The sequence below is a fragment of the Rhea pennata genome, chromosome 1 (assembly GCF_028389875.1).
Source record: "Rhea pennata isolate bPtePen1 chromosome 1, bPtePen1.pri, whole genome shotgun sequence".
Taxonomy (NCBI): domain Eukaryota; kingdom Metazoa; phylum Chordata; class Aves; order Rheiformes; family Rheidae; genus Rhea; species Rhea pennata.
The window spans coordinates 183,558,964-183,583,322 of NC_084663.1; the positions used below are offsets into that span (position 1 = coordinate 183,558,964).

The 24,359-nt window shown below is 40.1% G+C and overlaps 1 protein-coding gene across 1 annotated transcript; it reads left to right on the forward strand.

The window, feature by feature from the left end:
* Positions 1 to 2,582: 2,582 nt before the first annotated feature.
* On the forward strand, positions 2,583 to 22,923 carry TNFSF11 (TNF superfamily member 11). Its single transcript, XM_062576230.1, has 5 exons — positions 2,583 to 2,804; positions 8,681 to 8,848; positions 14,576 to 14,621; positions 14,705 to 14,803; positions 22,242 to 22,923. Exons 1-5 carry the CDS (start codon positions 2,583 to 2,585, stop codon positions 22,661 to 22,663), a joined length of 957 nt encoding a protein of 318 aa, XP_062432214.1. The 3' UTR covers positions 22,664 to 22,923.
* Positions 22,924 to 24,359: the final 1,436 nt, after the last annotated feature.

Genomic DNA, 24,359 nt, shown 5'->3' on the forward strand with positions numbered 1-24,359 from the left:
GACCGGGGTGTCTAGAAAGTTGATGCTGATGTAAGAGTTTCCCAGAGATAGTCTGATGCACAGTTCTGCTTGCTGAGGAAATCCAAATTTTCAGTCCAGATGTCATCCATGTATTGTAGGAACCAGTGCTGGTTTGGTGGGGCTGTTATTTAGAGTCCTTTTCTTGAGTTGACTCTTGAAGAGCCTGATATCCTGTGAGACCACCTGGGTGCTTGTGGTTGAGCCTGTGATTTGCTGAGGTAAAACTGTTGTTGACAAAAACGAAATTGATGGGGTTCATGTATATGAGATGACAGCACGGAAGTCGGTTTCACTTTTTTAGTCGGTTTCGCTTTTTCAGGGGTAACATGCCCGGTGTGGCATGTTAATGATAATAACAAGAAAGATGGTGTCGGTAAGAACATAGTTTTTGATGCAGTGATCAGGAGGAAGTGTGTGTTCTCAAGAAAGCTGCTTTTATGTGTAACAAAGGATTTAAAGATGTTTTCTGCAGATCCTCATAGCTCTTCAGTGAAAGTCTGCCAGGGTTTCCTTCTGTAATAATGTAGAAAAGCACATGAAAGTCCTAAGGTGGCAAAAAAAGAAATTAAATTACACATTTTTCCTTCTTCATTAGGAAGGGATTTGAGCTCCAAGGTGAGAAGAACAGAGGTCCTTCTTGAGTTCCCTTTTTCATGAAAGCATCAAAAATCACCTGTTAATGTCACTGATGCTATTCTAACTTCTCCTGTATCATTTTTTAATAATTAATTGGTGACTAGATCCTAAGAACCATATAGATTCTTTCTTGAATAGAAACAGTAGCTGCAGTTGTGCCTTTCTTTTCAAAAATCATTTCACTGTTATCCTTCTCCCAAAATAATTGTTAGTGTAGTTCAAAGTAGAGTTCATCCAGTATGTGGTGTCCTGCTCAATACTAACAGAAATTATTCTTGAGGTTATTTTGCAGGGGATGGTGGTTAGCTTACCCTCATTTTGTTTCTAGAGAAGTTCTTTGAGACAGGCTTAGAGAAACAATTCCTGTATTTCTCTAGAGAACACAGTGTTACTAGTATTTCAGAGCATAAATGTAAGCATTTAGAAAGAACAGATAGTTGGCTCTGGGCTAGCCATTCAAGGTTGGGGTATTGCTCCATGACTTCCTGATGGGTGATGTTGGGAAACAGGTGCCGTCACCATCATTTCTCAGATGTGTCTCATTGGTGGAGTAACTGTTATTGTGCTGTTTGAGTTCAGTGTTGAATGATGTCAGTTTATTTTGATAGAAGCTTGTTGCACTGTGGTGTGGTTTGTGTCAGAGAGTTTTAATTTATTGGAGCATGTAATTCTCTCTTGTTCAGTCCGCCTCTTATGGAGGTGCAGTTTCTCATTTCCTTAGCTTAGAAGGACATAAACACAGTATTTGGTCATATAGCAATAGTCAAAGAACTGCACTGTTTTTTCTACAGCCCAAATGACCTACATGGATCTGTGTCGTTCTCACGTTCTTCAGAGCCTGTGCTGGACTGCAGTTTGCCTTCAGCTTTTCTCTGGACCATTGTCCCCACTGAGTTTTACAGGGCTGCAGAACCAATAAATCTGAACTGCCTTTACAGCTGAGCACTTCCACATGATTTAGGGAAACGCTTTCCACAGGTAGGCTAGTCAGGCACAGGAGACGGATCTGCCCCGGAGATAATCACAGCTCCAAGCGTGTAAATAAACCGATAAGCAGAAGTGCAGAGGGAGGAAAGGCTACAAACGGACAAGTTCCAAATAAGAAAATCTCCTTCGTGCGAAGGGCAGGATTGATCTGTACAGGACTCCTAGAGGACCACGAGGAAGAGAGTAGCCCTGAAAGTTAGCACAGTTTTGGCAGGAAGAGGTTTCAGTGTCGAATGCAAGCGGAGGTGGGGAGTGCGGAAAGATGTCATTCCTAACCGTGTGTTTGGAAATGTCTCTGCAGCATACTGGCTGCGTGAAGGGAGATGAGACCGACCTGGTCTCGGTGGCAGCCAGTTAACAGCCTAATTTCATTTCTTCTAAGAAGACTTGGAACGGCTTCATGCATTTGGGCAGTGCAAGTCGATGCTGCCGTTAAGGCCCGAGTTAAGCGCGGGCGAGGAAATCACAGGGGATGTCACCGTTTCATCCCCCCCCACCCCACCCCGAGGAAGGTGGAGGGGTGCAGCGGGCGAGGGCATCCCGCGCACACGGCCAGGAGCCCGGCAGCACCCCGGGGGCGCCGAGCGAATGAATAAATAAATAAATAACCTCCTGCGCTGACGAGCAGCAGGTTAAAACTTCCGCCGGGGGCGGCGGGCGGCGGGCCCGCGCCGCCGAGGGCACGGGCGGCCCCGGAGCCGCCGGGCCGGGGAGGGCCGGGGAGAGGAGGGGAGGGGAGGGGAGGGGCGGCGGGGCGGCGTGCGGGGCGCGGAGCGGGGACGCGCCGCCCGGGCCTGACTGGCCGCCCAGGTTATAAGAGCCGCCCGGCGGCGGCGGCGGCGGCGTTGTCTGCCGAGGCCGGGGAGCTCGGCCGGGCCGCTGGCCGCCTGCGGAGGGGAGCGGAGCGGAGCGAGGGGAGCAGAGCTGCCCGCGGCGCCATGCGGCGCGCCAGCCGAGACTACACCAAGTACTTGCGCGGCTCCGAGGAGCTGGGCAGCGGCGCCGCCCACGAGAGCGCCCCGCCGCCGCTGCCGCCGCCGCCGCCGCCGGGCCACCCGCACCCGCCGCCCGCCTCCCGCTCGCTCCTGGCCGCCCTCGTCCTCCTGGGGCTGGGGCAGGTGGTCTGCAGCGTCGCCCTCTTCCTCTACTTCCGAGCGCAGGTAAGCGGCGCGCCGAGGCCGTGCGCGGGGCGGCGGGAGCGGGCCGGGGAGCTCGCCCGGGCCGCGGCGCGGCCGAGCCGGGGCGGTGCGGCCGGCCCGCCGCGGCGGGGGGGTTGCCGGCCTCGCAGAGTAAAACGCGTCCGCGTGGAGCGGGCGTGGAGCCCCTTAGTTAGTCACGTCCTCTGCGTCCCAGAAAAGTGGCACTTAATTTCTGGGGCTCGCTGTAAAGTAGCTTGCAGCTGCTTGCTTGCGCGACAGTGAAATAAATCAGTGCGTGCTTCAGTTGGCGGCAGAGAAATGTGCTTTTTTTTCACTCCCTGACAGCACAGATCTAAAAAGATACCTTTGTCAAAGGGTAGCTCGCAGAAATGCACGACTGTACCTTGATTAGCACGCTGAAGAGCCGTTACAGTCAAAACAACTGATCAGAATACACTCTTATTTCTTGAAAACCCTGTGTTTTCCACCTTCTTATTAAGGACTCTTTCTGATGAGTTCATGTCACTACTTCACAGAAATCTGATAAAGGGCAAAAACAGGTTTCTTACCAAAATGACTGTTTTTCTTTTGTTTCCTTGATTTAAAAGGTTACACTGAGTTTAATTCTGCCTTTGGCATCTAATTCTGTCACCAGTTTGGTTCTTCTAAATTTGGGGTGATGCTGTTGGACCGAGGCCTTGTAAACTTTGGAAATATCTAAAAGAGAAGATGTAACTAGATATAGACTTGCCTGAAATAATTGCCTGAATAATACCTAATGGAGAAAATGTTTTAATTCCCACCACTGATAAACAGAATAATATGTGTACACTTGAAGTAAGTGCACTGCTCACAGTAATAAGTGGTGATCCGTACCCGTTTCACAATTTCTTATTGTGAAATGAGATAGATTTGGGGGAAAAAAAAAAGTCACACTAGATCCAGCACAAGTGTTATTTAACTGCCTTGCAAATTGTTTTTATTTATGAGATCTGATCTTTCTTTTGAAAGATTCCTCTCACATTTCAGTTTTATTAAGCAATCTAAATTTATACTTTTCAGTTACTTTTAATAACACTGAACTTAAGTAATGTGTATTTTATTGAAATTTGAGAACTTAATAGTAGGAGAGCACATTTTCTTAAACATGCTGAACTCTGCATCTAAAAGATGTGAATTGTTTGGTTGGTGGACTGACCAAATGTGAAATAGCTAGATATGATAGCATAGGCTAATATTAAGAAATGTAATAATTTTAAGACAACTGTTTTACAAGCTCTTTACAACTCTAGCTAAGAGGCTGAGTAAACTCTGACTCAGTTTTACCATCTACTTCTTATTTTCATTTGCATAAAATCATTTGGGCTAGATCATGACAAAATATAAACTAAGACAATAATTGAGGTTTTGGTTTTTCCTTAGTTTTGTTTATTTTGTGGCTTGAGCGTTTGGAATTTCACAAGACGTATAACTAAGACTGACACCATGTCTTCGTGGGTAAACACATGTTTGTGGCCAAGAAATAGTGCAGCATAATACAAATGAGACAAGGGACTGGTATATTCAAAAAGAACAAAAAAAGCATCTTGCCTTATTGAAGAATTTATAATTCGCTAAATGGTGACCTATAGGTGGATATTTATTATCATTTCATGCATCTATGGAACTCAGACTTTTATTACAGTATGCTTTTAGATGATCTCCTTTCAGACTTCATCTAAAATGTGGTGAGCCTGCTAGCAAAACAGTGGCTAAAAGAAAACAGCTTGCTATGGGTCACTAGCACTTTTCAGAAGCTTGAAAGAGCCCATTCTTCATGGTTCAGTTAGATCATGGAGTCAAAAGTGATATTTGGTACATTGAAAGTTGATTTAAGTTTAAAAATAAGTAGGGATATAAAAGGTCAGTATTTATTGTGAGGAAAAATGAAGAGATTATGATACTCTAGCATTGCGTAATTCCTACAATATAGGTAAAATTAGTTGAAATGTATTTTATTTTTTAAAGCAAAGTCAGTCTTTTTACCATTGGAAGATTATTTTTAATCTTTTTGGCAAAATTAAACTCCTGATGAAAATTTTAAATTTTTAGGAAGAATATTCTGAGAACTTTTTTTTTTCTTTTTCTAGTTCTTCTCTTCTGTATTTCGTGCTTTGCATGAAAGATTGTTTTCGTTCATTTTGTTAGAAACCTGTGAGATTGGTCATGGCACACTTAACTTTTTGAGTGCCCCTAAATACAAGTGAACTGATTTGAAAAGGAAGTAAATGGCGTGGTGACAAGCTTGACAGATGATGATGAATGACTTTGTTTGTCAAAGCTAGAAAAGCCATAGAGGCATAATGTGCAGGATGGCGTATGACATGATGATAGGTGCAATGTAGTCTTGACTAGTGTAAGCAATGTATATTTGAGAGAAAAAGAAACTGTACTGATGTTTACCTGATATAACATAGAAGATGACAAAAATCCCAAACCAGTTCAAGTGACAACAGAAGGTTCATTGAAAGCTATCTATACACAGTAGTTAAAACTGTAGACTAGCTATTAATGCAGTGGGTGGACTGGGAAACATACTGCATTTGAATTCTCTAAGTTGGACTGGTCTTGCCCGCGATGTTGGATTCATTTCGGCTGCCCTGAGTTAGATAAAGGGAATCCAGAAACACAAATAGAACGATTGGAAACACTGAAAAAATTTGGTATCAAGGGACACCCAAAAATGTGGTCTGCTTCCAAAATCAGACGCAATGGATGTACGCACAATAGTAATGTAGAAAAAATAAGTTTTACGTTCCTGTCTTTAAATAGGCTAATTCCTCTAAGGTATCTAGCTTCCTTTCTGTCTAGCCTTCAGTAGATAAGTAGATAAGATCCAAATAAATGCTTCTGTAGAAACTCTGGTTCTTGTTCTGGCACAGTGTTTGGCCCACGTGGCTGCTGCTGAGTGATACCTGTAAATCAACGCTACACATAACTTTTCAGGCTGGACGCTTGGTCTAGCCCTTGCAAATTTCATGATCTTTGTGTTATAAAACTGATTTTTCTTGGACATATTTCATCAGATTTCTCCTAATAGATCCCAAACTGGACTAACAATCTTTCACTAGTGGTATCTACTGATTAAAAAAGCCCCCAAATACCAACAGTTAGTTATTGTGGCTCCCTATCTTAAATCTTGGGGTGGATGTGAAGGGGAGTGGATTTATCCAAATCCTGTTGAAGACCCTAAATACCTCAGATCTCCAGTAAGTCCATCGTCAGAGGACACATCTGGATAACTAGCCTTGTTTTGGGTCCGCCGATGCAAGAAGGATACCAAGAACTGGAGAGAGTCCAGTGAAGGGCCACTGGGATGTGTAGGGGCTGTAGCACATAAGAAGTGGAGAGCTGGGTTACTTTAAACTATAGAAGAACAAACTAAGGTGAGGGAAGCTAATTGCTGTCTTCAGCTACCTAAAGAAGAGTAATAGAGTAGACGGATCCAGGCTCTTCACAAACATTCAGCAAAAGCAAGAGGTGCAGTCGTACATTGCAGCAAGGTAGCTTCCAGCTGGACATAAGAAGGTGCTTTTTACAATGAAGAGAGTTAAATGCTGGAACAGCTTGGCCAGAGAGGCTGAAAGTCGCTGTGAGTGGAGATTCCGCAAAACTTGATTAGACAAGGGCCTGCGCAAGCTGACCCGTCTTAGAAATTGGCCTTGCTTCATGCAGGGGGTCAGACTAGAGACCTCCAGAGGTACCTTCCAATCCAGGTTATTCTGTATTTTATTTCTCTGCATTTTAACAGCTGTTGGTAAACATTTTGGGCTTCATTTTTTCCCCTTCCATTTACTGTTGAGTTTTATAGACACCAGTGGAACATACTGAGGCAGTCTGTGTTAGGCTGCAGTTCCACAGTAGTTAAACTTAGTGCTCCCTTCCTGCTAGCTTCGTTCCTGTACCTCCTGTCCCTCTACTGTCTCTACTGTCTCTGGTGCTTTTGATTTCTGCAGGGAGTGGTGTGGTGTGTGATTTTTTTTTTTTTTTTTTTTTTTTTTTTGAGGGTACTAATCCTTGAGGAAAGCAGACCAGCAAAAAGTCCTCTCAGGTTAGAGCTCCATGCTGTTCGTTTAAAGGGGGAGTGATATTTCATGGTGAAGAGGGTGAGAGCCCAGAGATGCTGTTTTAGATCAGTTTAAACTATTACAGGGCTGCACTACACTAGCTGACTAGAGGTTATTTGTATAGACTTTAGAGGTTATTTATGTAGTCTTTAGTGCTTAATTCATAGAGCTGTGCACAGAATTCCTTTGGATCCAACTGTGCTGGGTCACCCCAGGAAGATGTTACTGCCTCTAGGCTGTCCTGTTACTCATTGCCACCCTTCTGCTCTAAGTTATGGCTGCCCCTGATCTTCAGGTGAACCTTTCTTGACCTGTTTCATTCCAAACCTACAGGCGTAACTGAGCCCAGCTAAACCAGCTCGTGTGGGCTGACATTGGTTTGGATGGATCAGACAGATGGCCTTCAGCAGAAGGATGGTGACGAAGGAGGCAACATTTGCTGTTGCTATAGCCATCTGTGTAGCAAATGTTTCTTTGTGGTGTGTTTCTGTTGGATGACTGCCTGCCTGATGTAGATTTAAATTCTGATCACCTCTGTAATCCTAACCATTTGATTTTAAGTTAGCTTGGTTCTCTTTTGGGATTAGGGAGTAGAATTTATGTACATATGAGACAATGATATAACATGTGATTTGCTTTGGGTGTTTGGTATCCTGCAAACACTTCTTTTCAATACTCTGATTTGTTCAGTTATATGTTATAGGAAACCAAACAGTGGTCAAGCAGTATCTGTAATAGCTTGGTATTTCCTCTTCGTGACTGTGAATAATATGTTTTCCTGTAATTCTCAGATGAAAGGTGGCTCTTCAGCCCTACGAAGGTAGAAGTAAATGTCTTGTTAGACCAGCTGGTATTGTTAGTGAACTGAGGGTTTTGAGAACACACATTCTTCTTAGAGTCTGAAGTAAAAGCAGAATAAATACAAGTTGAGAATAATTGCTAAGAGGTTGTCTCTGAAAGAACAATTAGTTAGTATCTGTTGAGTGTATGGATCTGGAGTAGAGGGAGAGGGTGAAATGGCTTACGTATTGCTTGTGCAATTAAACTCTGAAGGCATAATCCCAATGTTTAGAGTATTCAGCTTTCTATCCAGCTGATAAGAGAATTCTAAACATAGGTTTTAAAAGTAGAATATTTGATTCGATAAAAGATTGATCACTAGAAGTATCTTGTAATTGCTCTAGATTTACCAGTCTTTATCAGAAAAAGTAGAGGTGTTTTTGTGGTACACTTTTATGGTTATTTAGTCTTTCTGAATTGGTGCCATCTTGGTGACTGTTTTGCCCAACAATGTCTTCCCCACTTAATATTTTCGGTGATAACTACCATCTGTTTTTTTCCTTTTCCCTCCTCTTAAGGATGTGCTAGATACAGCCCCCAATTTCCCCTACTTGGTATTTGTGTGTCAACTTGCAAGCTACAGTTCTTACAGATGAGATGACTGTGTATGTTGCCTGCTAAAAATGTAGTTGGTTAAAAATGAAATTCAGAGTTACTGATTTTGCTATAAAGGTGGAATTTACCTTGTTTAAATCAGGTGTTCAGTCTAAGCTAATGAAGCAGACAGCTCCAGAAGATAATTCATTCTTCTATCTTATGTACTTGTATGATGAAATAAACCTTTCTGTAGGGAAGTTCATCTCTTAATTGTTTACAGTGAAAATCTAGATACTGAACTTAACTAGTTGTTAAGTTCTTTTAGATGGTTTAAAATTCTCCTCAACTTAAATGTTCTTTAATGTCTTTTGGGCAAACACTTAAAAGCTATGGCTGTGCTTATATTTTTTTCAGATGGACCCTAATAGAATTTCAAAAGAAGATGCACACTGTGTCAGAACATTCCTAAGAGCTCAAGGAAGTACAGATTTGCAAGAGACACCATTTGAAAATCAGGAGGCAAAGTTAATGCCTGACTCATGTGGAAGTATGAAACAGGCTCTCCAAAGAGCTGTACAAAAGGTAAGTGCTAGACTGACACTTTGTTTTTCCTTTATTTCACGTACTTGTCAAACTTTTAACAAGTTTTCCAAAGTTTGTATTCAGAGGTAAGTTCTAGAAATGTTTTCTGGAGTTTGCATAATGCCTGGAGTTGCATCCAAGATCATACTGTGTTTGCTTGTGTGGTAGTGGTTAACCAGTTCTGTATTCAAACTAATTTTATTTTATTTTATTATTTTTTAACAAAAAAAGGCCTGAACTAGCACAGAAAACCATGACTGTGGTTGTTTAATTGACCATTCTGACACTGGGATGGGTTCAAATAGTAGTTATTTGTGCTAACATTTATATAGGTTTGCCAGCATTTTGGATGTTTGCAGAGAAAGACGGTACCACACTTTTTTTTCAAACCTGTCTCCTGACTGTTTCTGGCACAATTTGCTTCTTAGGGTCATTGACATGCAGCATATTGGCTGAAAGACAGAATGGATAGTATCTGCTCTTGTTTCCTCTTGTTTCGTACTCTTTTTATGCCGTATGATGACTAATTACCTAGAACGTGAAGGATAGGGTCGTCTTTTTCTTTTTTGCCTACTTTGCCAGTCCTCTGGTCTGTGCAGACCATTCCCACATGGGCAGAAGAACGTGCAGAAGCATGATAACTAGGTGGTCTTTGTCTAGCAGTTGAGGATGACTGCTTATTCCCAAAACACAAATAAGAAAAGTAATTACAGACATCAGCCCTAGTGGATAAACCTGGGCATGTTGAATATACTTGTCACAATATCCCTTACTGCAAACAATTAATTTTTTTGATCTCTTTACACAATCATAATAGTGCGTAGTGCTAGGTATGAACTCATCAGGACTATTTAAGTGCCGAACGTGTGCTGTAGTACTTGGTTTTCCTGGCTTACCAGGTCCACTACTACTTTACTTCTTCACATCCACATAAAGTTATCATTTTTTTGTTCATTAAAGAAACTGCATTAGCATTAAATTGAACTCATGTACACTTTGTATAGATTGAATTGTAACTAAATTAATTATATAGTGCTTTAATTGTGCTAATGTTTACTTTTAATACAAGCCCCTGAGTGATGGATTTTTTTTGTGAACAAAACTTGAAGAATCCTGAGAGTTTGTCTTTTTCTCATCACTTGTCACCTCTAAAAATTCAGGAAGATAGTTTAGATCCATAGGATTTGTTTCTTCTTTCAGTATTTTCTAGACTCTCTCACACTAAATCCACTTCTGTGTTTTGTGTGCATATGCTAGACTGCTTTTTCATGCAACTCCCTTGACAGTGTAAGGAGCTTGTTACAGTAAGTGAATGGGAAGCCCTATATTCTGGTTATTCATGGCTGGTTACTCAACAAAAGCATTGGCTTTAGTGGAGGCTGCATATCCTGCCATTCTGGATAGAGGTTGAATGCTGCAATGTCCGTGGCTAAGATAAGTAGCAAGTAGGGATGATGTTTTTGGTTGATGGCCATTAGTTTGAGAAGAATAAATTTTATCTTGCCAAAGTAATCAGGCTCCAATTCCCTTTGAACACAACAAAGTGTATTAAGTAGCTGAGTCTGTGTCCTTGTTGCTTTGGCATCATATATTGATGAGATGGACAAAAAAGAAAGAAAAATATATGACTGGGGCTGTATCTGCATCTTTTCAGATGCAAATATATCACAGAAATGTATCACAGAAGTGCAAGTGCCAATGTAAAGGCAAAATCATGCTTCATCATGTTTTGTAGGCTGTGCCTTTCATTGGCTGTGCTGTACTCACGGGGAGAAATGCCTGAATCTTGTGTCCAGTTGTGTTAGTCTTTTATGTGAGGGAATGCAGCTGATGTGAGTGGAAAGAGGTTTTGTATCTTCTTTACTTTGTTCACTTTCTTGAAGGAGAATCTAACCTGTGTGTGTGTTTAAGATCAGGTATCCTTATTTGAATTGGCAGTAGATTAGGTGACTGAAATGGAACACTTTGAAATATGGTTTTAAGTTTTGTGATTTTTTTTTTCCAATTGTTTGTCTTTTTGCAATTCAAGCTGCTCAGGAAATGAAAATAGACAACTTACTTTAGCTTAAGGTTATGGTCTGGTTACAAATTTTAGCTTACTGCACTGCTTCTTGTCTGTTTTCCTTGCACACCTGTAGATTAATGTTTAAATTTAAAGCAAGGGTTGAATTTGAAAGTGCTGTGATGAAAACCAGTATAGCAAGGCTGCAGGGTTGGATTCGGAAACATTTATCTCTTACAAATATACTAATTCAAAATTTTCTTTTAAGGAATACCTGGTGCTGAATTCCTCAACAGATTCTTGGATAAAAAATACCACTTGGGGAGCAGTTTGCTCAGTAGAAAACACTAAATACTGCCTAAAAGCTTTCAAACAGTCAAATAATACACTTTCATAGCCTATGCTTAATTGTTTTGCACATATCCTTAAAAACCCTTTGGCAGTCCAGATGCACTAACCACACATCTTATGAAGTCAATTATGAGTCTGAAGTAGAAAGAATGACAAACATACCCGAAATCAATTCATGAAGTAACTTTTCTTGGCAATAGTCCCAGCCTCTGGCAGCTTGGGGAGTTCAAGCCCAAACTAATCTCCCACATGGCAATATAACTTTGTTGCCAGACCTCCAGGACAGCCCTTATGAAGAGATCTATATACTTAGATCTATACTTATACTTAAGAGATCTATACTTATACTCTATATACATCTGAAGTGCATGTGGGTATGGACAAAGTCAAGGTGTCTCTGGTGATTGCAGGTTGTTAAAATTTCATGATTTTGATCTCACAGCCTTACAAGCCTTTGTGGGCAATGAACTATTCATTTGAATAGAGGTTGTAGTACTGATCTCTGAACTGTCTTCAGAATAGTGGTTCATGTACTTTCACTTCCTTCCTGATCAGCATTCTTCAGATTGGTGAATTTCCGGCAAGATAATCGTATATCTTTTCTTGGTATTAATTGGGCCTGAGGCTCTGAGGTAGTAAAACAGAGTAAGGGTTCTTTAGGCTCACGGCTGAAACAAGTCATGAGTGTTAAGAGAGTCTCTTCTAATGGAGTTCAATAGGCTATTTATAGCTACTCAGAGTAGATTCTGGAATATTTTGAAAGCCAAAGAAGAAAAAATAATTCATGAGTGTTGTCACTTGTTCAGTTGTTAGGCTACTTCAATGGCCTCTCTGTGCATTCTTAACATTGGATATAACTTTGAGTGAGATTTGGTTTTTGAAGTTACTAAAATACTGATGAGTTGTCCGAGGGGTAAAACCTGCAGTCCACTGGATGATGAAAGAGCAATTCCTGTGTTTTTTTTTTTTTTTTTTTTTTTTCCCAAGCATTTAAAGCATCTTTTCAGTTTTAAAAATTTGGAAGTTTAGCAACTTCCCTAAGGCCCCCTAAAATTTCAGAAGAAAGGAAGACATGTTTTCTTTTTTTTTTTTCCTTTTTTTGACTGGATGCTTGTTTGCTGTTTAAACAGTTAGTGTATAAAAGAGGTTGGAATGTGGGAAGCAAGCCAGCGGAGATGACTTGATGGGCAGTGAGCAAATGACGCAGTCAAAGGTGTACAAGTGCACCTGATTGTTAGTCTTACAATGTAGTGTGTTTTTTGTGTACAGTTTTTCTAAAAATAACTCAATAGTGCGCATGCTCCTGTGGGAGGAAGTATTAAGAGGTGTCACTGGTAAAAATTTGTTAGCAGTTCTCATGCCATTAAAACAGTGTCTTTGTGACAAGTTCTGTTGAGTTGTTTGTGCTTTTGTAATGGTGCTACACATTGTGAGTAGGTATGGGATGCTTGAAAGTGCACAGGTATCTAAAAATGCAGTTGATATCTTGAAGGTTTGAAAACCCTATGTCTTAATTTTTTGCTATAAGGATACAAGGGGTTTTTTATAATCTCATTAAGAGAGTATCTTTAGGCATCCAGATGGCACTCAGAAATGTGTCCCTTAGCCTTTCGTAGCCAGGAGAAGTGAGTATATACTTAAGTGCCCTTCTAGGGTGGGTTGTGTATCAGTATGTTGGAACTGTAGAAACAGATGAAGTAAAAATCAAGAGAGGCATTGAAATATAGTATCTTTCTTTATGAGCAAACCTACAGCTCCATCTCTGTTCTCTAGGGACTAGTTCATGTATTTCTTTCAGTTTCCTATCTCCCAGTCTTCTCTGTATTATTGTGACTTGTTCTCTTCAGTTGCTTTTGTCACTTCTGGCAATTCCTACTACTCTGTTCTTCTTCCTACATCTGATAAAGTTGAAAGAGCTCAAATATGACTAGAGCCTGATGCTGATTTGCAGCTCTTAGAAAGGAGCTTTGCATTCTTGCTCCTAGAACTGACATTGAAGTAGCAAGATCAGAGAGGGAGAATGATTGATTGTAAATGGTGGGTGGTGGACATAGGTTTTATTACTTTCAAAGCTGCAATTCTACTTTTTTTCCCTTGTCTCTACAGCAGAAAGCATCTTAATGATTCTTATCTATAAAATCAGCATATCTCTGCTAAAGTATTGTGCTTTGATAGTCATACTACCCCTTCGATTATGCTGTGGCTTTCCATTTTGGTTTAACATTTAGACACGTACTGAAAGGGGAAAGTGAGAATACATAAATGCACTAGCTAAGGTATTACAGATTTCACTGTGGCTGCAAAATTACATAAAGGCAGGACTTGAGATGTTTTCAAAGAAGGATTTCAGATTCTAAAACACCACAGTGATTGAGAATGTGAGGGAGCATTGCTGATCTGGCCAAATGTCTGAGGGATATTGCAGATACATGCTATTGAATTAGCAAGAGAATAAAAAAAGCTTGCAGCATAAAGACTTAAAACACAGGACTATGCTTAAGCTTCAAAAATAAGAAAATGACTTGGTATCTGCAGCAAAATGTTTCCTTTTACTTTTGATAGCTCCATGGTACTAAGTAATCTGAATAGCTAGAGGGAAAATATTATCCCTGTTTCTCAGACAGGAAACTGAGATGGGGAGAGTCTGGGACAGAACTAAGGATCGAACCTAAGGTTACCAAGACCAGACTTGTAACGAGAACCTGCTGCTTAGGTTTTTGAAAACTACCATTCGTATTTTTGTTTCAGGAAGGAAAGAGGAGGATTGTTCAAAGCAAGGCTTTTTGCAGTGCCTAGTGCCTGCTGTTAGTGCCATTCTTGGTTCTGGGTAACTTGGTCTTCATTCATGTTAAAACTCATTTACTGTTCTAAAGAATTCATACATCCAAATCCTGGCACCCAGTCTACCTGACCTATTCCAGATGGAAAACATGCTTTAATCTGTTCTTGTGTACTTTGCTAGAAGTGAGGCATGATTACAGGCCTGGCAGTTGTATGAGGCAAACAAATTGCACAAGCTATTGCGAAGTTTTACAGTTGTCTGGTCACCTGTCCTGTAACTGGTTGGGTGTGAGAGACAGAGGTTGTTTCATTTTCCTCATCACTAATGAAATGCAGACCTTAGCTTTCCTCAGTTGCTAGTGTGACTATGCACTAATGTCCCTCTGTGGAACTGCCTCTCTCACTGCCTTTTGATACCAAGTAATAGGGATTTCATTATTTAATGCGATGTGTTCCTAGCAGCCATTGTTCCACTATGCTTGCAGAAATATCCCAAGTACAATAACTAGAAAAGGTTCTTGCAAACTATTTGCAATATACAATGTAGCAAATAATAAAGATAAAATCGAAGCAATTGCTCTTTCTCATTTTAGGAAGTGCAGCGCGTCATGGGAAGAGAACTACCAAGACCAGAAAAAGGTAGGCACTGCTTTATGTATAAGAAGTATTTCAAATTCTTCTAAACATGTTTTTCTGAGGCAATGCAATTCTTTTATCTCTAGTTGCAATGCAGGCCTTAGGAATGGATCCGTACAAGAGAAGTAAACCCGAGAAGCAACCTTTTGCCCATCTTATTATTGATGATAAAAACATTCCATCTGGTAAGTTCAGTTTTAAGCAAACAGTTCTAATGCTTATATTAGATGTATTAGCCTGTATTAATGTGTTAAGAATGGAGTATATAAAAATAGTTAAGCAATACTAGGAACAGATTGATACTTCAGAAATGGCTTTTAGTAATGAACATAAACTGGATGCATGGAAGGAGTTAAAAGGCAGCAGTGATAATGTTTGTGAAGAGTAGCTCCCCTTCATATCAGGTATCTTGTATGGGAGTCTCCTGTACTGCTAAATGACCTGTTTCAGATGACCAGTGATCATGATCAGACTTACACTCTGAGGGCTTGGCCTTCCTGCTGTCAGGTGAAGGTATGCATTAAGTGATTAATGCAGGTATGCATTAAGTTCTCTTCTCTGAAGTTTCTTGTTTCCTTTGGCCAGCAGGGTCCATCTGGAGTTTTTCACCAACAGTGGCATCAGCCATATATATATATATTGACAAAATTCTTGGCCAAAATCTTAGTGCTGTGGGCTAGAAGCTTTCCCGTACACTGAGTCTTTAAGGTGCCAGTCCTGTTGAACAGATGCTGATTTCTCTTGTAAAATTCAAGAACATCCTGTTAGGCTCACCTAGTGAACCCTTCACAATAACTCTCCTTGTGTGCTGAAGTGTCATTGAGTCTTCTCTGGGTGATACTTCATTTGTCTTCAGCATGAATCTGGAAGCCAGAAATCTCTTGCATGAATACACAGGACACATGGATGTCAGGCATGCATCAATGTAAAAGCTTACCCATAAAGGAAGCTCATCTGTCATTTTAAGCTGTTGAAAACGTACAACTCTAGTCCCAAAAGCGTAAGTTGTCTGCTGGTTCACTATCCTCTGTGGGCCCAGTGCACTGTGATAGCATAGGGCTGAATTTATAGCAGTTGTTTCTATTTTCATTACCTTAGAATAGCGTATAGAAAGGGTTTTCTTGTGGGTATAGGCCATGACTTTTCTGTGTGAAGATTACCAGGGCCTTTCTGATATTCAGACACCCCAGAGCATCATGAGTGTATGTTTACATCAAGTCCTGTACTAATGAAGTCAACAGTTGTTCCACTGTACTCTCTGCAGCTGGGTTTCTGGTCAGTGCATCGACTTGGATGCAGTATGTTTCTGAGCTATCGAGTAGGCACTACTGGACACTGGAAAGGGGGATGGCATTTTTCTATCTTACTAGAACTGTCTCTACCCACAAGAATGGCTTGTAATGGCTTTGAGAACACCTTTGCTAGTATAACATGAAGGAACAAATCATGAGTCTTCCCTTGAACACTCTCCAGAGGGTCTGTGTCAAAAGATTAATTCTTAAAATTTTAACTTACCTCCTCCTTACTAACTCAAATACTTATTGACAAGTTTCTATTTGCATTAGTCAGGTGTTAGCTTTTGACATAGGTCAATAGTAGGGGCCACAGAATCTACAAACCTGTCTTAGCGTTTTGTTTCTGGAAGGATTGGATTAATTTGCTAATCATAGCAACAGGCCACTTTACATCTACAGCATTGGTATGTGTGTGTCACATGTGGTGAAGTACATCTTTTCCTGTGGGAAGCTTATTTGCTCTGGCCCTTGACATTGGTCTGAAAATTTTATTTTTACCAGAGGCAGCAGCTGGTGTTTTTTGCTGCTGTATATTAACTTTTCAGGGTGTGACTTTACCTATAGATGTGCTAACCACATTATGGGAGGAAAGGAGTTGCTCATGCATGTGTGTGCACGCTCTCTGCCTCGCGCTCTCTGCCTCTAACTTAACAGCACAAGCTACAGGAATGTTCAGAAATATAGTGCCTATAGCAACAAGCATCTTTGTTTCTTCTTGGAGCAGATCAGCCCCTTTCTGACTGGGTGAGTTGGACTTACTCCTTCCAGACTTGGCACATAAGGCTTATGTCTCATTTACAAGAGCATTGCCAGGACATAGCTGGTGAGGACAGCTGCTGCAGTTCCTGTGGGCCCTACAACAAGGAAGGGCTGCATCATTGTTGATAGCTGAAACCCTGAACTTACAGGTGGTGGGATGTCTCTGTATCATTCTCGCTGGTGTGAGGCACTACTGGGTTGGCTAGGTAGCATACAAAAAGCTTCTGAGCTTTCTTTGTTCCCAAATAAGAATTTCTATTTTCTTCTCCTGTTTCCTTTTCTTACCTGTCTGAAATCCTAAATTGTTTTTAACCAGCTGTGAGTCTGGTCAGATACATGCTTAGCATTTTAAGTTCTGTACTGTCATCACTGACCCAAAATAAACAATGTCAAGAAAAAAAAAATTGGTCTTGTCATTACTATCAAACAAGATTTTATTCTTCTGTTTTTGTTTGTCAATGACTGCTTTTTATCAAAGGGCACGGAGCAACTTCTATAAGGAACTTGTTCCTTTAGGCTAGTTCACAGTAATATGACTTTAGACTTTTGCAAATTTTCGAAGTGACTTTTGAAGCCTGAAAAGGGGAGAAAAGGGAGATGGACCTTTCCAAATCTTGATGTCCTCTTGACTGTCTCTTGGCTCCAGAAGCCCTAGTGGTTTGGTTTGTGCTATGTATTTTTCAGGTTTGCTGTCTTTTATTAAAGCTGAATGATTGCTACTTGCTTTTTATCTTAGCTCGCTTTAAATGCTACCCAGGCTTTAAGTGAAAACAGCAAATTTTGGTTTACAATTTAATTACAGAAATTAGTTTAAATGAGAGAAATATAAACAGAGGTGAATGCAAGTGTTAAATATGTCATTTGAGAGGTATTATATTTAGCTGTCTAAGGAATTACTGTAGAATTCTCTAAGCTATTTACATCTCAGGTTTGGCTCAGGTGCCCTCTGCTTCCAGAAGCAATTTTTCAGGATAGATAGAGCTTTGGTCCTTCCCCCAGGTTTTGCTTATCGTATCTGAAAGCTATTAGCATGCAAATAAGTTATCAGTGCAGGGCTACTTTCTCCTTAGTTCTCCTTAGTGAGCTTTTTCCTTCTCACTAATCAATTTTATTGAAACTCATTTTTATTACTCTTAGTTCATGCCCACTAGCATCCAAGACATTACTTTGTTTTTTCTTGAGCTTTCAGAAGACTCTTATCTTGATGTTTTTCCTGTTTGCTATCCTGTCTGGAGAGTTATCTTAATGATTGACTCTGAATTGCATTCCCACTGAGGATTTCTTCAAAATTGCTACTTGATTGTTGGGACTGACAACTAAAATCTACCTAGCAACAAGCCAGTGGGGCATCAGTCTGTCACAGCATGTATTTCTGCTCATTCATGTATGCATTCCTGTCCCATATCTGATGTGCCTCTGTCTTCCCCCTGATGCAAGCAGTGATATTGGTTCTACTTTTTTGCCTGCCCTTCTCTTGAAGGTAGCCCAACTTTCTTGGGATAGTATTTCTGCCAGACTTGCACTCTGTGTATGACAACTACAACCTTCCTGGCTGTTGGCAGTGTATCACAAGGGTACTCTGGTATGGCTTTCAGCATTGATTATTGCAGATGAATAGTTCCAAGATAGGAGACTTATGTTTGAAGTGTCTTCCAAAAATTGATGGGTTTCAGAGTTTTTCTAAGGTGCTGCTCAAGAAATTATCCAAGAAAACTCAAATAGTTTTTTACCTAGCTACACTGGAGCCATATGAGGGCAGTTCTTTATGGTCTGCCTTTTTGACACTTCATGCTTTGCACAAGTCTGTGGGAGAACATGAGAAGCTTTTTGTCCAGAACTACAGTAAAAGTATTCTGGCATGCAGAAGTTGCTTGCTCTTGGCAGCTAGGGAAGACCTAGTTCTCAAATTCCCCTGTCCCTGCCTCCCCTTGCTTCTTTCTGTGCAAACAAATCCAAGAGGTGTCTTTGTAGCCAGTTGACTCCAGCCAGGACTCTGCCCAGCAAGCTTGTGAGCTCTGGTGGTTCTGGGTTCTGCTGGGAGGAGAAGGTACCATGTGCTCCATGTGCCTGGGAGATTTTGGTGGAAATAGGTTGTTTGTGTGTTCGAAGTTGGGAGGATAAGGCACTGCATGTTCCAAGCAGATATTTAGATGCATGAGGAGTGTGGAGTGCTGAGGGTCAAAGGTGTAAGGCCCTGCAGTACAAGACCCACTGCTGTGGGTGCCTCAAGGGGAACAGACAAAGCTAGTCTTGTGTGCTGGAGATTACTGATTAGGAGGACAAGTTGATGGACTTTCATCTGTTGTGCTGTGCCCTGTGTTGAAAAAATGGTAGGATGCAGTGGCTCTTTCAAACCATGGTGTGTGTCAGGAGGGGATGTTGCTCAGGGCTTGTGTGGCTTTCACAGGGGTTATTTCTTTTGCAGGATGTGCTTATGGGCCTTGGCTGAGTTTTCTCCCATTGCCTGTTTCACTGTTTTTGCAGGCAGAGGCTGTGAGCAGAGATAGATGTGAAGGAGATGAAGTGAGGGAGGCACAAGAGATTGTGGGATGTGTGCTGCAGGAACATGTTTGTCACTAGGAAATACCCACTGCATAACACGCATTCTGTAGTAGCCATGCTATCTAGGTGTTGCAAGCTGCTGCTTAACACTGTCACCAAAACCAAATTTTTTCACTAAAATGCCAAATGTGGCCAGGCTTGGAAGAAAGACCCAAATGGTCTCTTTCTGTGCCTTTGTGACCTCCCATCAAGCTGTCTCTTAGCACAAGCTCAATATGATCTAAATGAATGACATTTGAGGCTTGACCAGAAGCTTGAAACACCCAAGAGAGGTCATAGTGTGGCTACTTTGTGACAGCATCTGGGGAAGTGCCTTTCAGGCTGGTTTTCCTACTCATAATTCCAAAGTTAACTTCCAGTGACAGTGCGAAGCTGACAAGCTACTCAAAACATCTCCAGTTTCTTAGCTATGTCTTTGTTCTCTTCACAGAGCACCCTTCGCTTACCTTTACAGGTAAGGGACAGCTTTTTGTATACCAGTCCACTGTGATACAGGCAAAGCTGAAGAGCCTTATATGTCCCTGTTACAAGTTAGAAAATTTTTTTCTGTAATTCTTGTCTGCATGTGTCACTTCTATTAATCTGTCCTTCTTTGGTAGTCAGCATTGGTAACTCTTACACATCTATTTTGATTCCCACATGCATGATATTCTGTAGAGAGAGACGGAGGATGTTATGGTCATTTTCTTTCCTAATTTGTGGATCTCTAGCTTAAGATAACTTGAAGGGGACTGTTCTCCAAGCATGGATTACTAGTTTGTTCTTTCTAGTTCTGGACTTAGATACCTTAAAGCATTTGAAATCACATCTGTTTTCATAGAAGTCTCTTTCTCAGGACATTCCACTATATATCAGAGGAAAAAGAATCCAAGTTTGCCTTTGAAATAGCTGTAGAAGTTCATCACCTAACTATAAATACTTGTATATCAATCAAAGAACTAGGATTGTGCAGTAGGGTGGCATTATGTAGGCTTTATCTAAACCAGGTTGTGGAATCGTATTCAAATATTTTCAAGAGCTTTCAGTTAAGTCTAGGCACTGTTTTGCTTAAAAAGGCTTTAAATACTTGAAAGTGCTATCTAAAGCATAGGCATGTTCTGTAGTAGTACAGATGCATAGTTGTACTTTTCATTTTTTTGGGTTCTCTCAAGTGAAAACCTTTTTACCTTTATACCATTAAATTCACCAGAGCATAAATGATATGAAGGCTACACTAACTTTGTTGGGGAGAAATACCACAATTTAACTTGCTGATTCTATTAAATTACTCCTTTCAAACATTTATAGCATGCATGGAATTATTCCAGCCAACTCCACATGATAAATATCCTTTGGAGATTAAATGTCTCACCTGCTTCAGCACCACAAAGGAGCTAATAAACAAAGTGGAAAAAAAGGTTGAATCGAGGCTTACATCGTGTCCATTAGAAAACAATTCCATATGATTTGCAGTGTGTCAGCTAAGTTAGGCAGGTAGTGATGTTGCTATACACATAATTAGTCTAGATAGTGTTTTCTGTTCTCTCCATCATGTCTGCATTTTACTTCTCCATAGCTTAATTTGCAAGCTTTTTAGGAGACTATACTTTTAAAATATATAGATTTAGTATTGTGCAGACAAGTGATTCCCAGGGGTGGTCTAAAGACATTCTAATACTGATGATAGGTGTCTGGCAAAAAGAATACTGTGCTTCTCTCTTGATCTGTCTGTTATGCTGTGCAATCATTGAATTTCGTAGTGAGTCACTTGGAGACATTTAGGTGGAGGGCCGTAGGGCTCTGTAAGTAGTACCATCTTCTGCTTATACATACTATGAACATGCTACTAAATAGAGAAGTAAATAGAGGCCAAAGTCATAGCTAGATGTTTAAATCTGACCATTAAAAGGACATATTTAGGCTTCTGAGCTTCTGTTCTGAGGAGCTGGCAATCTAGGAAAACTATTCACCATTACCATGGATTACATTGAGCCTTAAATGCAACATTTGCATCTGGGTTAATCATGTTTTATATTCAAGGCAGAGAAGTAGGGTGTGAAATACCTAATCCCAACAAGACATGTAGAGTCAGATTAATTGTCCTATTACTCTTGCTCATAAAGAATGAAGGCAGCTAGGTTGTGTTTGACCAGATAAGTCACATCCTAGAAGAGAAGACCAACTCTGAAAGGGGAGTTGGAAAGGAATAAAGAGAACTTTCTCCACTTAATGACTTAATGACAGTTATTGGAGACCCTATGCTGATAAAAGACCAGGAAAATATTTGAAGAGTCTTAGTCACAGATGAGATCCAGAATTGGGGATTATGGTGTGTCAAGAGTTAGAATACTTTAGGAAGGAGGACAAATACAAAGCTAAGAACAACAGATGTGGAAAAATGTGGTCAGAAGAGATAACTACCATGGAATCAGCAACAGAGAAAAAAATGTAGAAAAGCTCAGGGGTATCTTGAAATAAAAATGTATTGCGGTTGGTGGAGAATGATCCTGGAGCAAACTGTAGAGATCACTTCCAAGCAGTACTTTGAAGAGTCCTGAAAGATAGACAGCAAAAATTTCTTTCCTCTTAGATGTCTGTATGTTATACTAATATGAAACAGGTTAAAGACCAAGAACAAGATTCACTGGGTTTTTTTCATTAGCAATTTTTTTTTTCAAATCCTTCTCAGATATGTACTTGAATAAAATTTTTGATTTAGCACAACTGCTGTATACTACGTATCATATGATCACTTAGCATAATCAAGTTATTGGCCAAATGTTTTGTTCTAGCTGATGCCCTTGTGGAAGGGCAGGCAGTTACAAATAGCAAACTGAATAGGGCTATAAACGATGAAGAAAGGAAATTTCTTACGGATATTTATTGTACTTGTCTAATACTTAGAAGCCTCAAACTTCACTTTACATAACTGTAGTTGCTATTGATGCTCAAAACTCACGTATTGCTTTTTGAATATTCAGTTTTGTTAAAAAATGCTTGTAAAATTTTTTTTTCCCCTGCTTTTCAGGAACTCGCAAAGTGAACCTTACATCCTGGCATCATAACAAAGGCCAGGCAAACTTATCGAATATGACATTCAGTGATGGAAAACTAATTGTTAATCAAGATGGATTTTACTATCTTTATGCCAACATTTGTTTTAGACATCATGAAACATCAGGAAACCTGACTAAAAGAGGGCTTCAGCTGATGGTGTATATGACGAAGACAAACCTTAAAATAAGACGCTCTGATGTCTTGATGAAAGGAGGAAGCACCAAATACTGGTCGGGGAATTCAGAATTTCACTTTTACTCTGTAAATGTAGGGGGGTTTTTTAAATTAAAATCTGGTGAAGTGATAGGTATCCAGGTATCAAACCCACTACTATTGGATTCATCCCAAGAAGCAACTTATTTTGGGGCATTTAAAGTAAGGGATTTAGACTAAACCTTCTGTCTTTAATGTATGGTATTATTTTTGCCCTGGGACTCGAAGGAAAAAAAAATTGGATTTATAGTTGTCCAGAATCAACTTCAAGACAAGAAGGAAAATCTCTTGGGTCCTAGTTGTATTTGTGTAAGCCCTGTATCATCCCTGAAGACACATTTTGCCCTGCACTAATTTTAGTGGGAGTTCCACAAATGCACACAAGGGCAAAATTACACAGTTCTCTTGATTCAGTCTTAAACAAGTTTTGCTTCATATAACTCCACTGGCTTCAGTACAGTCATTATGACTTCTGTGTTGATGTAATTGAAATCAGAACTGTAATTGTTACTGAATTTCTGTTTCCAAATTCTGCCCTGACATTCTATACAACATGTTTTACTCTGTTTGCTTTGATGCAAATGTAGAGCAGGACAGAATTTGGCTCTCAACTTGCATTTGGGGCTTTGTTTTGCTCAGGACTGAGCACTCTAATCCTGAGACAGCAAAGGTGGTGAAGGTATGACTAAGTACATTGTATTTGATGTGGCTTTTAGTATCCTTAAGGTTAAGCTTGTTCTTGCTTTGCTGGTCCAGGGCTAGAAAACTCAGGCCCTGGCAAAAATGAGCACCTAAACAGTTCAAATTTAGTTTTACCCAATTAAAAAGGGCTATTCCAGGGGGAGGGGAAAAGATCTGACCTCGCACTTCTAAAAGGTTAATTACAGGTCATTTTATTGTTCTTGCACAGCTAATTGCAAATATAGATTGCCAAAGTATTGTTTCCCTTTAAAGTGTTACATCGTGCCAAAACCTGCAAAAGCATTTTTTAGACAAAAAGTATGTATTTTTATATTCTGTAATATCTAAAGTTATATTTCAGGTGTAATGTTTTGTGTAAAAAGTGTAAATTATATTGTCCTATAGTATTTGATACAAAAATATTTAAAATCTCTTGCTGTTTGTATATTTAATGTTTTAAACTGTTTTTAATGTACAGACATGTTAAACTGGTGCACTTTTTAATCCCAATGGGAAAAATTGCAGCTAAAAGAGGTTGTTTGCAATTAGCAAATGTAATATATTTCTTTGTCTTTTTAACTTAATAGATCTCTGTTAAACTTGTCAGTATTATCAGGGGAAAAAAATCACACCGATGTCATGAATAATTACACCAGAATGCTGGTCACTGGGTGCCTTTCAAAGCTGGAGGATAATTGACATTACAAAACTGACATTACTTAAAGTGCATAATAGGCCACATTATGTCTTAAAGGTATTTATAGTTATTGATCAGGCATTTTTTTTCCTACAAATTCTCCAAATTGTAAATTCTTTCATTGAGTAATTACTTTCTTAGCTTAGTTTCCTGAAAAAATGAAGCTTTGCAGTGCCTGTCCCTGTCTCCCCTTTTAACTCTTTGCACATTTCTGCCAGATGTGGCAGATGAATGACAGTGTTAAGAGATTCTTACAGGTTTTTTTTGAGAACTGACAACTGAGAATAACTCAGCCATTATACATTATTTGTCAGTGGCTGGCCACTGTTCATATTAGTCAACCAGTTAATATGGGAAAACTCCTAGTTAGCCGCTACATGTGTTGTTTCTTGTATACTTGCTTGGCCAAAAAAATTTAGTTAGGAGGAATCTGAGGGCGGGTGGTGTAGGAAGAGCTGCAGATACTGTGGGTATTTAGGGCATATCTGGGCAGAGAAC

Coding starts and splice junctions, on each gene's coding strand:
- TNFSF11 (XM_062576230.1), top strand. CDS start 2,583: ATGCGGCGCGCCAGCCGAGACTACACCAAGTACTTGCGCGGCTCCGAG. Junction 8,849..14,575: donor TCCAAAGAGCTGTACAAAAG/GTAAGTGCTAGA, acceptor TTCTCATTTTAG/GAAGTGCAGCGCGTCATGGG. Junction 14,804..22,241: donor TGATAAAAACATTCCATCTG/GTAAGTTCAGTT, acceptor CCTGCTTTTCAG/GAACTCGCAAAGTGAACCTT.